Source organism: Beta vulgaris, chromosome 8 (assembly GCF_026745355.1).
Source record: "Beta vulgaris subsp. vulgaris cultivar EL10 chromosome 8, EL10.2, whole genome shotgun sequence".
Classification (NCBI taxonomy): domain Eukaryota; kingdom Viridiplantae; phylum Streptophyta; class Magnoliopsida; order Caryophyllales; family Amaranthaceae; genus Beta; species Beta vulgaris.
This window is the reverse complement of record NC_079209.1, coordinates 56234475-56250106: the sequence shown is the minus strand read 5'-3', so window position 1 is coordinate 56250106 and position 15632 is coordinate 56234475. Positions and strand designations below refer to the sequence as shown.

At 37.9% G+C, this 15632-nt stretch overlaps 1 protein-coding gene across 5 annotated transcripts; it reads left to right on the top strand.

Moving 5' to 3' along the window:
• Positions 1 to 1690: 1690 nt before the first annotated feature.
• Positions 1691 to 7125, top strand: LOC104902032 (TBC domain-containing protein C1952.17c). 5 transcript variants are annotated; one of them, XM_010689689.3, is made up of 9 exons: positions 1691 to 2116; positions 2785 to 2877; positions 3980 to 4084; positions 4167 to 4301; positions 4389 to 4487; positions 4592 to 4720; positions 5658 to 5840; positions 6049 to 6165; positions 6706 to 7125. In XM_010689689.3, exons 1-9 carry the CDS (start codon positions 1916 to 1918, stop codon positions 6880 to 6882), a joined length of 1239 nt encoding a protein of 412 aa, XP_010687991.2. In that variant the 5' UTR covers positions 1691 to 1915; the 3' UTR covers positions 6883 to 7125. The 5 variants fall into 5 exon arrangements, with proteins under 5 accessions (XP_010687991.2, XP_010687992.2, XP_019106964.2 ...); XM_010689690.3 differs by lacking the exon at positions 3980 to 4084 and having other exon boundaries at positions 1692 to 2116; XM_019251419.3 differs by lacking the exon at positions 3980 to 4084 and having other exon boundaries at positions 1694 to 2116; positions 4163 to 4301.
• Positions 7126 to 15632: the final 8507 nt, after the last annotated feature.

The following is a 15632-nucleotide window of genomic DNA, read 5'->3' as shown; positions in this document are numbered from 1 at the left end:
GAAAATTTATGAATTTCTCGAACACTTGGTTTGGAATTCAATATTGGGATTTATAATTCCTAAATTTAAAATCAGGAATTCAAATGAATAACATTTCCAAGACACTACGACCTTAGAGGATTTGTCTAGTCAATCCTCTAATTCGAGTGTTTGGTAAAGAGGATTTCAAGTAGCTCATTGGGTTCATTGAAAAAGTTGGGGAGAAGCTTTGAAAATGAGTTGCCAAATTACATTTATATCCTAGTGTTTTCGAAATTTACATTAACCAAAAAAAAAAATTAAAAGTACAACAATAGATTATGTACATGTTATTATTGGTCATCTTTAGAGGTGATCAACATGGGCCCAACCTAACTCGAAAACGGGTGGATTTGGGGCACGCTTTTTAGGCCCGTGGCTCGAGTCTGACCCAATTTTGAGGCAAAAAACTGGGCCACGGACAACTTAAATATCGAAAATTAGGCTAAATTTTGGCTGGTCAGAAAAGCTTGCTTGTCCCAACCCGAACTAGCGAGTTTTGACGAGAGAATTTCGATCGACCTTAGGCTTTTACCCCGAATTGAGCCCCTTTTTTGGCCCAACTTGACCTAGCCCATGATCACATATTCACATCTAGTCATTTTACACAATTATGTAGCCATTAACTATGAGTTACTTACTAAACACCTTCATACGAAAAACTAATACAATAACTAAATCAACCAGCTAATACAACAAGCTATTAGCTATCGACTAATACAATCAGCTAACAGCTAACAATAATCCACTAATTGTCAAACAAACCATAGATTAATACTCCATCTATCCCATAATATAGTGCTTGTTTGTCTCTTTCAAGGTCAAACTTTAAGGACATTGTTAGGTTCGCCTCAATATGTAGTTTCATAATATGAAATTGAACATATTAAAGGTCGAAGGTATATCTTAAAAAACCATGCAAAAAAGAAACAAATACTATACTCCCTCCGTCCCATAATATAATGCTCACATTTCTTTTTTGGTGTCCCAAAATGTCATGTCTATCTTCTTTTTTATCAATTTGTTTGGACTAAATTATCCTTATTTTATACACAAACTTCCAATATATCCTTACTTTTCTCTCAAAACATGTAACCCCATATATTACTTTACGCCATTCCAAGCAACATTTATCGCCTTTTGATTTTGTGTAAAAGAAAAAGAAAATAAAGAACTAGTTTCAATACAAAAGTATCAAAAAAGCACTTCATTAGATGCATTTTTTTTGGAAATCTTACTACTCAATTCATTTTCCTTAATTCCTGTGAAAAATGAGAAGTTAACAATATATTATAGGATGGAAGGAGTATTATGGAACGAAAATCTGAGCACATACGATTTATTTGACTCAGAGGTGATCAAGATTTTCTCGACCCAATTTTGGCCAAATTTTTTTGGCCCGCGGCTAGGCCGGGCCCGATCGATCCGCTTTTTTGGATTAAAAAATCTAGGCTACGGGTAAACTAGGTTTGGAAAATAGGCCAAATCATGGTCCGGTCCGAAAAACCCGCTAGGCCTGTACCAAAATATCGATTTTTTGCACGGATTTTCTGGGCCGATCCACACTTTGACCCGAAACGAACAATTTTTTCCGGTTAAAGCCCGGCCTGACCCAACCGGCCATGATCACCTCTAATTTGACTGCACATTTTATCGCAGTAAGAGCAATACCACTTAATTGCACGAAATGACATCCATGATCCAACATTACCTCGTTAACTAAAACAAGTTTCCCTCCCAAGTCCTACCATTCAACTGAAAAACCTACCAGTCTTCAGAGAGATAGTGTGTAAAGAACCGAGTGATGGATTACAAGAACCCAAAAACCCATTTTTATTTGTTTGTTTACCTCTAACTCGCTCACCCAACACTGACTCACTGAGTCGTGCACCAAGTCATGCTTAAAGCTCGTAAAGTGTTCTCAAATCCACCCAGAAACTCAGGATCCGAACCCGGGTTCGAGATGGACACATATAAACCTCATCAGGAGGAATGTGAAGGTGTTAGGGTTCGAACCCGGGTTCATAAACCCGGGTCTGCTTCTAATTTGGAAAATTTTGTGGAGGATGATGACAAAAGGTCTGATCTTGAGTACGAGGTCAGAAATTAAATCACATTTGTGTTTTTTTTTTCAATTTATAAGAAATCATAGAGTCGTGTTGGGCTATTGTTTGTTTCGTGGTACTTTATTAATATTTAATTATTATTGTTTTAATGTATAATGAAGATATTTAAGTTTAAATATGTGTATTGGAAGAGCCCACAGGAAGGTGAGATTGATAGAAAAAATAGAGGGAGTTCATTAATGTTAAGGGTTTACTGTACTTTTTGGTTGAAATTTATCAAATGAGTTGATTTAGGAGTTTGATAGAAGTTTTGTTTTAGGGGATTGATTGAGGGTTTTGTTTGTATTGAGTGGACAATTATATCCTAAGGAGAAAAATGATGGTTTTTGCTGAAATTTTAGTAATGTAGAAGGGTATTTTTTAAACTTCTTGTTAAACTGTTCAATTGAGGTATTGATAATGCATATATGAGATTATTGATTAGGGTTATTAAAGTTGTAATGGGATACTGACAAGCAAAAATCAACAATGAAGTTATTGATAATGTATATATGGGGTTACTGTGATGCTGCATACCATCATTTGTACGTCCCACACGTTACACGAAAGATGGGATATTAGATTGTTAGTGAAAATGTGTCTTTTCTGTTTACATTTCTTTGTGTTATTGATCAAGGGTGTTGTTTATATTGAAGGATAGTTGACACAAGAGGTAATTAATTTGGAGAAATTGCAAAACATAGCTAGTACAGGGATACCGGATGAAGGAAGTCTTCGTGCAACAACTTGGAAGGTTAGAGCTTTAGACATGCTGATTACATTTACCTGTTATTACTTGGTGTTGTATAATTTTAGTGTATAGTTAGTGAAAGTGAAATTTTTAGCTAGCTCACATGATAGGCTAATCCTTTTTCTAAGCTTAAAGCGAGAAAGTTCTTAATCTAATGTAATGGTACTTTAGGTATGCTGTTTAATTTGCTGCTTGACCATTAGCATGTCTTGGTTCTTCTTGTTTCAGTGTTGGTAGTTTGAACTCTCTTTCCTCTCCATAACTTGGTAATTGTGTCATGGAAGATGAGGTTTCATTCAGTAAAAGAAAATTTTGTGCTGTGCTTTAGCTAGTAATTTATGGTAAATTTTAAGATTTAGTTACCCATTCACCAATCACTGGGTGCAGGCTTGTAGCTCGGTCTTATCTTATCATCTTAGCTATGACTTCTTGATAGGCATGGACTATTTAATTAGTTGTTGGGAATACGTTCTTTTATAGTCTTGATTCATTACAGGTAGAGTAGGGTGCTTGTTTGACACTTATCTTAGAATATGTTCATCACTTTTTGACACTTGTAGTTTTCAAAAATAATGTTCTACAGTGTTAATTGGTTGGCTCTTCGACAGCATCGCTGAGGTCCCTTCATTAATTTAGCAATTGTAAAATGTCGAATTGCTTGTAATAACTTCTTTACTTCTTTTCTTTTGTCTAAGTTGCATCTTTATAATATCAAGTGGTCATTTGGTTCAACATAGGAGAATAGGAGGTCATACTTCCTGGGAAATTGTTTTTGACTTGTAGTTCTATTTCCCAGGAAATTGGAGACGTTGTTTGGTCGATCATGAGAAATAGAACTTCCCATAAGAACTTCCACTTACCTAGGGGGCGGCCGGCCTAGGATTAACTTCGTTCTCAGAAAGTTGCACTTGTATTTTTTTCAACCAACAACTTTACAGTTTTTCACTTACCAGGAACTTCTACTTCCAATGCTTTTTTAGTCAACCAAACAAGCACTAGAATGGTATGAGCTGTGTTTTTTTTTCTTCTGTGTGTGTGTGTTTCACCCCCCCACCCTCAAGTTGCCAATATGAATAGGCCTCATACTCCCATCTGTTGCTTGCAGCTGCTCTTGGGCTATCTACCTCCCTCCAGACACTTATGGAAGAAAGTGTTAGCTGAACATCGTTTAAGATATTTAGAGCTAAAAGAAGAATATCTACTAAGTCCTGTAAGATTCTGTTTGGAGGTTTTTTTTGTTTAAACAGCATACTGTGAAGTGTAAACTTACAGTTTCGCTTTTATGTAGTCAGTCACAAATTTCAAGTGGAAAAGAGACTTCAAGTTCTAGAGAGCATGGAGATGGACCACTTAGACGACATGATGTATCTGATCAAGACCATCCACTTAGCCTTGGAGAAGCTAGTGTCTGGCACAAATACTTTGAGGTAACTGCCATACTGATGTTTTGAGATTGATATACTTCATGCTCGGGCTTATTGCTTTATGATTTTGATATCTTTGTATGCTTTCAGTACACAGAGATTGCAGAGCAAATTGATCGGGATTTGCAACGTACACACCCAGAGTTGATGTTTTTCTCGAGTGATTCGTCATCGAGCAAGAAAAATAAGGTATGAGCCTCCCTTCTTCTATGCTTCCCATTTATAACCTCTTAACCTGTCTTGAACAATCATTGTAAATGCCATATACTTTTTTTTGTCTATACTTGATTCAGGAGTCAATGAGGAATATTCTTCTTTTGTTCGCTAAGCTCAATCCTACTACTCATTATGTGCAAGGGATGAATGAGGTTTTGGCACCAATGTACTATGTATTTAGTACTGATCCTGATGCAGAAAATGCTGTAAGAACATTTACCCTTTTCTTTTGATATAGATGCACTTTTGTTGTCAACCTTGTTTAATGCAAAGAGCACCTTTTCTACCACTTTCATTTGATCTTCTTTTTAAGCATTGAGCATTTTATATAGGTGGTCTTGCGGACCATCTAGGTCTAGTGGGGATGGCTAATGACAGAAGTCCTTATATGATACCAACCCAAGGTTTTCAGTCTTATACAATCGCTTTAAGTTATCCTCAAGGTATCCATCCTGGTAAAGTCTCAATTTAATATAAGTAGAGTGAAATCCCTACTACTTTCCCTACTACTTCTTAGCAGCTTGCAAGTGTCAGCCACACTTAATAATGGAACAGGGCCAAAATGATCTGATAGAATTATGGGTCCATCAGGAAATATGACGAGAACCTCATTCATCCCTGTTTTGGCCCTGTTCTATTATGACACCAATGTTTTATCATTTTCTGCCAATCTCACAAGTCATGCTTGAAAACCCTTCCTCAAAATTGATGAGGAAGTTTAGGAAATAGTAGGGCCCGCAAGAAGAGTTACATGGCATCTCTTTGGTTGGTGAGACCACATATGATACATCTCCACCGATGGCCCTGATTTATCCAATGTTGAAGGAATGAAGGCTGTAATTAATTGTGATTGCCAAGGCTTTCTAGTCATAGTGAAAGACACGGTGGAAACTGAGGGAGAAAAGTGTAGTGAATTCTCCAAACTGTTAACTAGTGTTCTGGAGTCCCCACATTGTGCATATGGGCTATTTGGGGTTTGACTACTATAAGCGTAGAAGATGGCTCAAGCATATTACAAAGACCTTAGAGTCCGTTATTCACTGCCTTGATGGATGTGCTTATTGTTTTACCTCTTTATTCCCATTGCTGATTTGCTGGTGAAGTTCACATATTCTGAGTATCATGTCATATCTTACCATGCAGGAAAATGCAGAAGCTGATAGTTTTGCTTGCTTTGTTCGACTCTTGAGTGATTCAGTGGATCACTTTTGCCAACAGTTAGATAATAATAGTTCCGTGGGAATCCACTCGACCCTATCAAGATTCAAAGAGATGCTAAAAGCCAACGATGAAGAGCTCTGGCAGCATCTTGAATTGACGACCGAGGTAAGCTATATTGATAAATTGCAACAGGGGATTGAAAAATATTGCAAGAAGATTTTTATGAAAATATTAAAGCTATACTCCAGACGTAAGGTTTTAGACTTGATGGATGTTTACAGTGGGAAAAACAACTTTTGGTGTATAATATGTCAATATGTGTTGAGTAACCAGCATGAGGTTATAGACTGATTTTGAGCTTCTGAATGGGCAGGTTGATCCACAATTTTATGCATTCAGATGGATCACATTGCTATTGACTCAAGAATTTCCATTGAATACCATTTTGAGAATATGGGACTCGCTTTTAAGCAATCCGTCTGGCATTCAGGTTTGTACTATTTCTTTCTCATTTTCAAGTAACGAGTGGGCTATACATGGCAAAAATATTCATACCAGGAACTAGCCCTTGTTTGGATATGTTTGCCCTTCCTGTTAACATGAATTGTTCACTTTCCTTCCCTTACCACGACACTCTGACTGAAAGAAGGGGAAAAAAGGGCAAACATATCCATGCGAATCATCTTATCCATGTAATGGGTGATAAACCCACACTGATAATTGGATTAGAATCCACAGATCGGGGCATCTTTGTAATTTAGGAGGTGACGCTAAGGGCTCTTTTGGGAGCTCGTGGAAATATAGGGGCCTTTTCTAATAAAGATTATGATGTTATGCTAATTACATGGTTATATCAATGGTTAAAGTTGTATGACGAGGAGTGGGGACCATGGAAAAACAAAGTTCCCATTATTATTATGATGAAACAGGAAGTATGCATTTAAGCATCCTCTCCCGTGTGTCCGTGACCATGTCTAGCACTCCAACAGTCCAACCCTACTTAATAAAATGCTGCTTTCTTTTTGCCCAGGACATGCTTCTATGTGTATGTTGTGCGATGCTAATATGCGTGAAGAATAGATTGCTGAGTGGCGATTTTGCAGCAAACTTGTATCTTCTATTGCACTATCCCGAGGTTGACATTGAACACCTTCTTCAGGTAGCGAGAGATGTCGTTCCTGACACCTCCACGCATCGTGTTTCTTAGCAATGAATACCTTGTACGTACCTGTTTCTATGTCTTGATATAGCTTGCATCACGCCAAACAGAACTTGTGCATAAGCTCTATTTTGTATTTACATGACTCTGCATCAGTTTGGCAACATCAAGTGATTCAGAACTTCTATGAAAGCCATATGTTATATGTCAACCTGGACAATTCAAGCTTTCCTTCATAACCAACGGATGGCAAGTATTTCCCAATGTCATTACTGCATTAAATTTTCTTTACGCTATCAGATTTCATTTGCACGCCATTTTTTTTTTTTGGAAAGACGGACAATTATTTTTCTTGCGTCAAAAGCTTTTCTAACTCCTTTTTTTTTGGTAGAAAGAGGGGATTTAATTACTAAAAGAGTATTACAGAGTTTTGGGATTCCATATGGGAATCCAAGTTGGTAACGTTGCTACAACATTGACGATCCATAGTATAAATATTCATACAATCCGGGGGAGGGGTCGGCAAAATACATATGATAGAGAGTCCATTCGCTCTCCCCTCAGCAGTCCTAGTTATATGGTCCGTTAACTTGTTCGCTCCTCTTCCTTCATAGATTATCCTAGCGCCTGATATTTCGTGGAAATTTGGAGGTGGTGGTGACCAAGAGAGCTTGGGAGTGGAAGAGGATGTGTTGGGAGCTTTACCCACCTTAGGTTGGTTATGAGTGAATAACCATTCAGTGGCGGCCCAACGGTAGTTTTTAAAAAGGACATTTGATGGCGTGTTAGATTATTCAGCAAAAATGTTATGTGAAAACATAAAAATAAGGTATTTTTGTAAATTCATTTTGAAGTGGACCTCAGTTTCATCTTTTCTCAAGTTCTCTACTGAACTTGTTATAGGAAATTTTAAACACCAAAAATAGCAGTTAGCAAAGAGTTTGAAAACAGGAAAATAAATTTTAGCCAAAGCAAAAGGCAAGTTTTGTGATCAAGTTAGAAATTGACTTTTAAAAGTTCTCCTCAAAAAAAAGTTGACTTTAAAAGCCATTTCTTCAACATTGTAATCACTAGTACATTTTATTGAAGAGAAATTGTCCACGATCTTCTTGGTGTGTAGTTTTAGACGACAATAGTAGTAAAATTATAGTGCAACTTGTAATTAAGGAAAAATCCCTAGAGTATTATATATTTTCTCCGTTCTATAATAAGTGAAACACTTTTTTAAAAAGCTCTTACATAAAAGAGAGAAATGTTTCACTTATTATAGAACGGAGGAAGTATATAGTAATGAAATTCTATCTCGAAACAAACTTTTCTTATTCATAGACTTCCATTACTACTCAATAATACGACAATACCTACCCGATCATTAGAGCTTTTTATGGAGAAAATGATATGTTATGAGTATAGGTGGACGCATATCATCATAGACATTAACATGAACCTTTCGTTCCTAACATAATTAAACGCATTCTCAAGGAAGACTAAACATGAAGCTAAAGATCCCGAGTATGATGTCGTCTTTGTTTGAAATCTCATGAGCGCTTGTTAGCTTTTGCCTAAAAAGTTTAGTTTTAGTCTTTCAAAAGATTACAGCATAATGAAGCATTTAATCATAATCCTGCAAGATAAGAATACTTTGTTCACCTAAATGTCACCTGCCACATATAATAATAAGCTCAAAAGCTGGAAGTTCCTGAATGTTTTACATGTATACGTTTTATCAGAGGCTGTTTTTACGCCTTTACAAGTTGTATCCTCGTGTAGTAAGTATTTAATAATGCACAAGTCACTTAATCTAATGATGAAAGTTTGTTATCCCCAATCTCTGCATAAGTACAAGGGAATATTGTTGAAATAAAATGCTTTATTCCAACTACTACTTGTGACTTTTTGTTCCATATTGTGAGTTCTTTGCAATTGAGGGATATATATGTAAATTAAACTCACAAAATTAGTTAATTATTAGTCCAACTAATATGGTACATGAATCATGATGTGAATCTGTACTCAGTCAATATCGATCTTTTGATAATTGACTTCATCAAAGATTAATAATCACCTTATACTATTTCTACTAGTATTACATTCAAATCCTCAAATCTAAAATGATTTAATTAAGCTCATGTACTTCAAATTTAACATCACCATGACCATGACCATTGGATTCCAAATAAGAATGTATGGTTTATATTATTAGGAAAGAAATTTTATTCTAACAATTTTGTTTGTGTATATTCGTCCACTTTGATAGTATGTATGTAACACTTCATATATATATATAGGAAAAATAAAAATTAGGTTTGGGATTATTCATCAATATAAATACTTCATTCATTTCTAAATAAGTGTTATATTGGGTAAATTGACACTATTTTGTTAACTAACTTTGACTCTATTTTCTCGCTATTACACAAATAAAAATATAGTTATGTGGAGATCTTGTTAGTTTTATCTTAATTTGTACTTTCGAAATACCAACTTTTTACTCCCTCCCTCCCAAAATATAGTTTTCGTTTTATTTTTTATGGTCAAACTATAAAATATTTGACCAAATATTGTCATTGAGATATATAAAAAAAATTATTCTGATATTCATGTGGGAACTTTTTAGATTTGTCTTAATGTGTAGTTTTATAATGTCATTTTTGGGGCGAATGGAGTATAAATTTTACTTGTGTTAAAGATATTAATAATCAAATATGTGAATTATATATGTTACATGAAAAAGTGAACGTAACAATTATTTAACAAAGAAGGAAGTATAATAATGATTTGATTTATAAAGTAAGGTGAATTTTCTTATAAGGAAGGGGGGACTTGGAGATCCTTAAAGAGTGAGAATCAAACTTTTAGGTGAAAAGAGGATTTTACAACCATTAGACCGACGTTGATCTTCAATTCTATTTTTGCTATAACGGACGTGAGAGAGAAACAAATTATGAATGCAAAAACAATAAAAACAAGATTTCGTGTTCACCAATTTGGCTACATCCACGGCAGAGAAGAGGAGAAATATTTTATTATGTGAGAAGATTAAAGAGAGAATAGAGTGAGTTTTCGTAGTCTAAAACCCTAGAATATAAATAGTGTATTTATATCCCGTCAGAAAAACGCGTCCGCGTTTACGGACCGCCGTGGCAGGCCCGCCGATCGGGTCGGCGAACCGCCGATCGGGCGGTATTTCACTTCCCAGTTCGTTGCGCGCCCGGTCGGGCGAGATCGCCAGTCGTAATTCGGTGTCTGCCCGATCGGGCGAAGAGCCCGATGCATCGGGCGACTATTTTCACTTCATTCTTCGCGTTGCGGGCCCGATCGGGCGGCCTCGCCGACCCGATCGGGCGGAACCGAAGCCTTTTTGACGCATTTCGAACACTTCGATGCACAATGATTCAAGGCATATTTCTACAAATCTCCACCTTGACTTGAATCCTCTCAAATAACCAAAAACACAGATGCATTGATCACAACGCCCAGAATCTCCCAAACACCAGATTTGTCCCAAAAGACAACCAGACCAGATTAGTCCCTAAGGACCCCAGAATTGCCCAAGGAGGGCAATTAACAATCACGAACATTGAGTAAGTCCAAACAATGTTGAAACTTACTCTGCGGAACCGGCTTGGTGAACATTCAGCAGGATTATCAGCAGTTCCTACCTTTTTCACCTTAATCCTAGTCTCACTCCTTAGGAAATGGTATCTCACATCAATATGTTTAGTCCTCTCATGATGGACTTGATCCTTAGCTAAACATATTGCACTCAGACTGTCACAGTAAACAGTAGCCTGATCATGATGCAACCCAAGATCACTAACTAGTCCCTTTAGCCATATTCCCTCTTTAGCAGCTGCTGTCAATGCCATGTACTCTGCTTCAGTAGTAGACAAAGTAACTGTAGCCTGCAAAGTTGCCTTCCAACTAACGACAGAACCACCAAGAGTAAATACATACCAGTCATTGACCTCCTACTGTCAACATCTCCAGCATAATCAGAATCCGAATAACCAGTGACTAAACACTGGGTATCATTCCCATAAATGAGACCAACATCAGAAGTACCTCTTAGGTACCTAAAAATCCTCTTGACTGCCTGCCAATGCTCCTTACCAGGATCACCCATGAACCTACTAACTACACTGACTGCATGTGCAAGATCCGGCCTAGTGCAAACCATAGCGTACATCAAACTCCCTACTGCACTAGCATAAGGAACCCGACTCATGTACTCCTTCTCCTCAGCAGTTTTGGGTGCAAAAGCCACAGACAAATGATTATTTGAAGCACTTGGAGTGTCTATAGGCTTTGCAGTTGTCATGCCAAACCTTGAAGAATCTTCTGAATATAACCTTTCTGAAAGAAAAGTTTCTTCTGACTTCTTTCCCTATAGATCTCCATCCCCAAAATCTTCTTTGCAGCACCCAAATCTTTCATCTCAAACTCAGCACTGAGAAGACCCTTCAACCTCTGAATATCAGACTTAGCCTTAGCAGCTATAAGCATATCATCTACATACAGAACCAGATATATGAAAGAACCATCACTCAACTTGTTATGGTACACACGCAATCATACTCACTTCTGTTGTAGCCCAACTCAATCATGTAGCTGTCAAACCGCTTATACCACTGCCTAGGAGACTGCTTTAGCCCATACAAGGACTTCTTCAATCTGCAAACATAGTCTTCTTTTCCCGGAACTTGGAACCCATCTGGTTGTGTCATATAAATCTCTTCTTCCAACTCCCCATGTAGGAAAGCTGTTTTCACATCTAGTTGCTCAAGTTCAAGATCCTGATGTGCAACCATTGCTAGTAGCACCCTGATGGAAGTATGTCTGACTACGGTGAGAAAATCTCATTATAATCTACCCCTTCCCTTTGTGTGAACCCTCTTGCAACAACCCGAGCTTTATACTTAACCCCCTCAGTAGGTGAAGACCCTCTTTCTTCTTGAAGACCCATTTGCATGTCACAATCTTCTCTCTTTAGGACGTTTGACTAACTCCCAAGTCTGATTTTTATCGAGAGACTCCATCTCATCTCCCATTGCAGCAAGCCATAAAGTAGACTCACTTCCAGAAACAGCTTCCTTATAGGTGGATGGCTCATGATTTTCAACCTCCACCTCCTCAGCAACCTGAAGTGCATAGGCCACCATATCTTCAAAACCATACCTCTTTGGAGGCCCCACACCAACTCTTCTAGCTCTATCAAGTGCTATGCTTGGTTGATGAATTTCAGATGGCTATGCTTTCTTCATGTTGATCTTCTCCACCTTGGTGCTGTGATTCACTCTCAGCCTGAGTGACTTGCAGCTCCACCTGTTTATCAACATCTCCACTGACAGACCCCATAGTAGACTTTACAGGAGAGTTAAGCATGGAATTTTCATCAAATATAACATTCCTACTAAGTATGACACGATTTTAGAAGGTGACCATACTCTATAGCCCTTAACCCAATCCCAAAACCACAAATCTACCCTTCTTAGCTCTAGGTTCTAATTTTCCCTCATTTACATGATAATAGACAGTAGAACCAAAAATTCTCAACAAAGAGTAATCTGCAGGCTTACCAGACCACACCTCATAAGGTGTCTTGCAGTCAATACCTGTATGGGGTCCCCGATTGATCAGATAGCAAGCTGTACTTACAGCTTCTGCCCAAAATCCTAGCCATCCCAGCATTTGAGAGCATGCACCTTGCTCTCCAGAAGTGTCTGATTCATGCGTTCTGCAACTCCATTCTGTTGTGGCGTGTTTCTAACAGTATGATGGCGAGCAATCCCTTCATTTTGCAGAACTCATCGAACTCAGACCAACAGAACTCCAGACCATTATCAGTTCGCAGCCTTTTGATCTTCCTTTCAACTTGATTTTCCACTAAAACCTTCCACTGTTTGAAATTTTGAAAGCATCACTTTTTGCTTCATCATAATCACCCAAGTCATTCTTGAATAATCATCAATCATGACACAAAATACCTGTGACCTCCAATAGATGCAACTCGGGAAGGTCCCCAACAATCAGAGTGAATATAATCAAGTGTACCTTTAGTTGTATGAACCGCCTTTGGAAACTTGCTGCGATGAAGCTTCCCAAACACACAGTGTTCACAAAACTCTAGGCTCTGCACCTTGTGCCCACATAGAAGATCCCTTTTTGACAGAATTTGCATCCCTCTTTCACCCATGTGCCCAAGTCTCATATGCCACAACTTGGTCAACTCCTCCTTGTGAATCTCAGATGATGCAACAGCAGCAGAACTGTCATAGTAGACCCCTGAAGAATATATAAGGTACCAACTTTAATACCTTTCAGAACCACCTTTGAACCCTTGTAGACACTCATAGCTCCACCTTCACCTTGAAAACTGAACCCCTACTATCTAGAAGACTCAGAGATATCAGATTCTTTGTCATTAATGGAACATGCCTAACTTCGTTCAAGGTACAGAGTGTACCATCATGAGTCCTCACCCTTATAGAGCCTATCCCAACTACTTTGCAGGCAGCACTGTTAGCCATAGAAACATTGCCCCATCTATCTGCTTGTAATTGAGAACCACTCCCTGCATGGACTTATATACGATGCCCAGAATCAAGAACCCACACATCCCCAATGTGACTGGCTATTAACTACTAGGGCCAGATCTTCCTCAGAATCACCTCCAGTTTCTGCCAAAGCAGCAGAACCTTCACTTTTATCCTGCTGTTTCTTTTTCTTAGGACATCATTCTTCCAATGCCCCTTCTCCTTACAGTAATTACAGATATCAGTAGTTTTAGGACCCTTAGAATTCGAATTTTTAAAGTTCGTTTTCTTTTTACCAGATTTCTTTTGTCCCTTCCCTCCAGTAACTACTAATCCAGATGCCTGATTTTCTGTACTAGACCCAGAAGCCTGGTGACGGACTTCTCTAGTATGCAGAGCAGATCTTACTTCTTCTAACGACAGACTATCTTTACCAACAATAAAGGATCCACAAAATTCTCATATGACATAGGCAAAGATACCAACAATTAAAGCAGCATCCTCATCATCTACTTTAACATCAATATTTCGCAGATCTAGTAAGATGGTATTTAATTTATCTAAATGATCTCTTAAGACGTACCTTCCTGCATACGCAGGCTGAACAGACGTTGCTTCAAAAGCAACTTGTTGGTTAGAGATTTCGTCATGTACAAGCTCTCTAACTGCAACCACAGACCAGCAGCAGTGTCCTGCTCCGCAACTTCAGTAATTATGTCGTCAGACAGACACAACATAATTGTTGAATGGCTTTCTCCTCCAGAATTTCCATCTCAGCGGTAACTGAATCCGTTGCCTTCTTGGCCAACGGTGCCCACAACCCCTGTTGCTTCAGTAAAGCCCGCATCTTGATTTGCCACAGACTAAAACTATTCCTCCCAGTAAATTTATCAATTTTGACATTCATCCCAGACATCTTTCTCACACAGATCGATCACCAAAGCTCTTGATACCAATTTGTTATAACGGACGTGAGAGAGAAACAAATTATGAATGCAAAAACAATAAAAAAGACAAAGATTTACGTGGTTCACCAATTTGGCTACATCCACGGCAGAGAGAGGGAGAATATTTTATTATGTGAGAAGAACAGATTACAGAGAGAAAGAAGTGATTTTCGTAGTCTAAAACCCTAGAATATAAAAGTGTATTTATATCCCGTCAGAAAAACGCGTTCCGCTTTACCGGGCAGCCGCCCGATCGGGCGGTATTTCACTTCCCCAAACTTCGTTGCGCGCCCGGTCGGGCGAGATCGCCCGAGTCGTAATTCGGTGTCTCGCCCGATCGGGCGAAGAGGCCCGATGGCATTGGGCGACTAAGCTTTTCACTCCAATTCTTCAGCGCATTGCGGGCCCGATCGGGCGGAACCCCGAAGCCTTTATTTGAAGCATTTCGTCAAACACCTTCGATGCACAATGATTCAAGGCATATTTCTACAATTTTTATATGGAGGACAAAATGATTTAGTAAACTAGCTAGAAGCTTTCTCACACATCACGCTCTCTCTTGTCATTTTGTACAGTTGTATAATTGTATTAATGTATATCATGTATGGTTAAAGATCCAGCGTGTATGAACAAAAATTTTGAGCACGTTTGCCTTATTTCTCTAGTCGCACTATTCACATGGATAAATGATAACATGGTTATCTTCCATTGGTGGATCAACTTTAAGCGTTCATTTGCAATTTATGCCTTCAACATTAGAGAGCATTAAGTTCCAAAAATAAGTGTAACTTACAGTATGATTTTTCACGATTAATAGTGCATAATTTTGAATTATTAGTCTAAATTATAAATGATTGATATATTGACAATATACATATATAACAACATTTATTTTCTACATTTTTGTGAAAATATTAAATGATCGACGTTGTTTAACGTCGAAATGTAATAAGTATTAAGAGGATGTATATATATATTTTCTTGATTTCTTATTCGATAAACATTGGACTTTATGGTCAAGCTTTGTAATTGTCTTTGTAATGTAACTGTCCTACTGTAAAGTATATCTTTAAATATGTTTCGATATACTTTTTTATGATTGATATAACAAAATTGTGTTAATTTAAAACCAAAATTGAGTTATATGTGATGTAGAGGTGATCATGGGCCGGACCGGGCTGCGGCCAAAAAAAATTTGTCCATTAGTCGAACCGAATTTTTGTATCCGAAGCACGCTATTGCGAGCCTAAATTAGCGGGCTTTTGCGGGCCAAAATGGACCGGGCCAAAAAATAGACTAAAAAGTCGTTTTTGGC

What these genes read in the sequence shown, in the direction of transcription:
- LOC104902032 (XM_010689689.3), top strand. Translation starts at nt 1,916, where the DNA reads ATGCTTAAAGCTCGTAAAGTGTTCTCAAATCCACCCAGAAACTCAGGA. An exon ending in TTCGTGCAACAACTTGGAAG is followed by an intron (nt 2,878 to 3,979) that starts GTTAGAGCTTTA and finishes TGTTGCTTGCAG; the next exon opens with CTGCTCTTGGGCTATCTACC. An exon ending in AAGAATATCTACTAAGTCCT is followed by an intron (nt 4,085 to 4,166) that starts GTAAGATTCTGT and finishes TTATGTAGTCAG; the next exon opens with TCACAAATTTCAAGTGGAAA.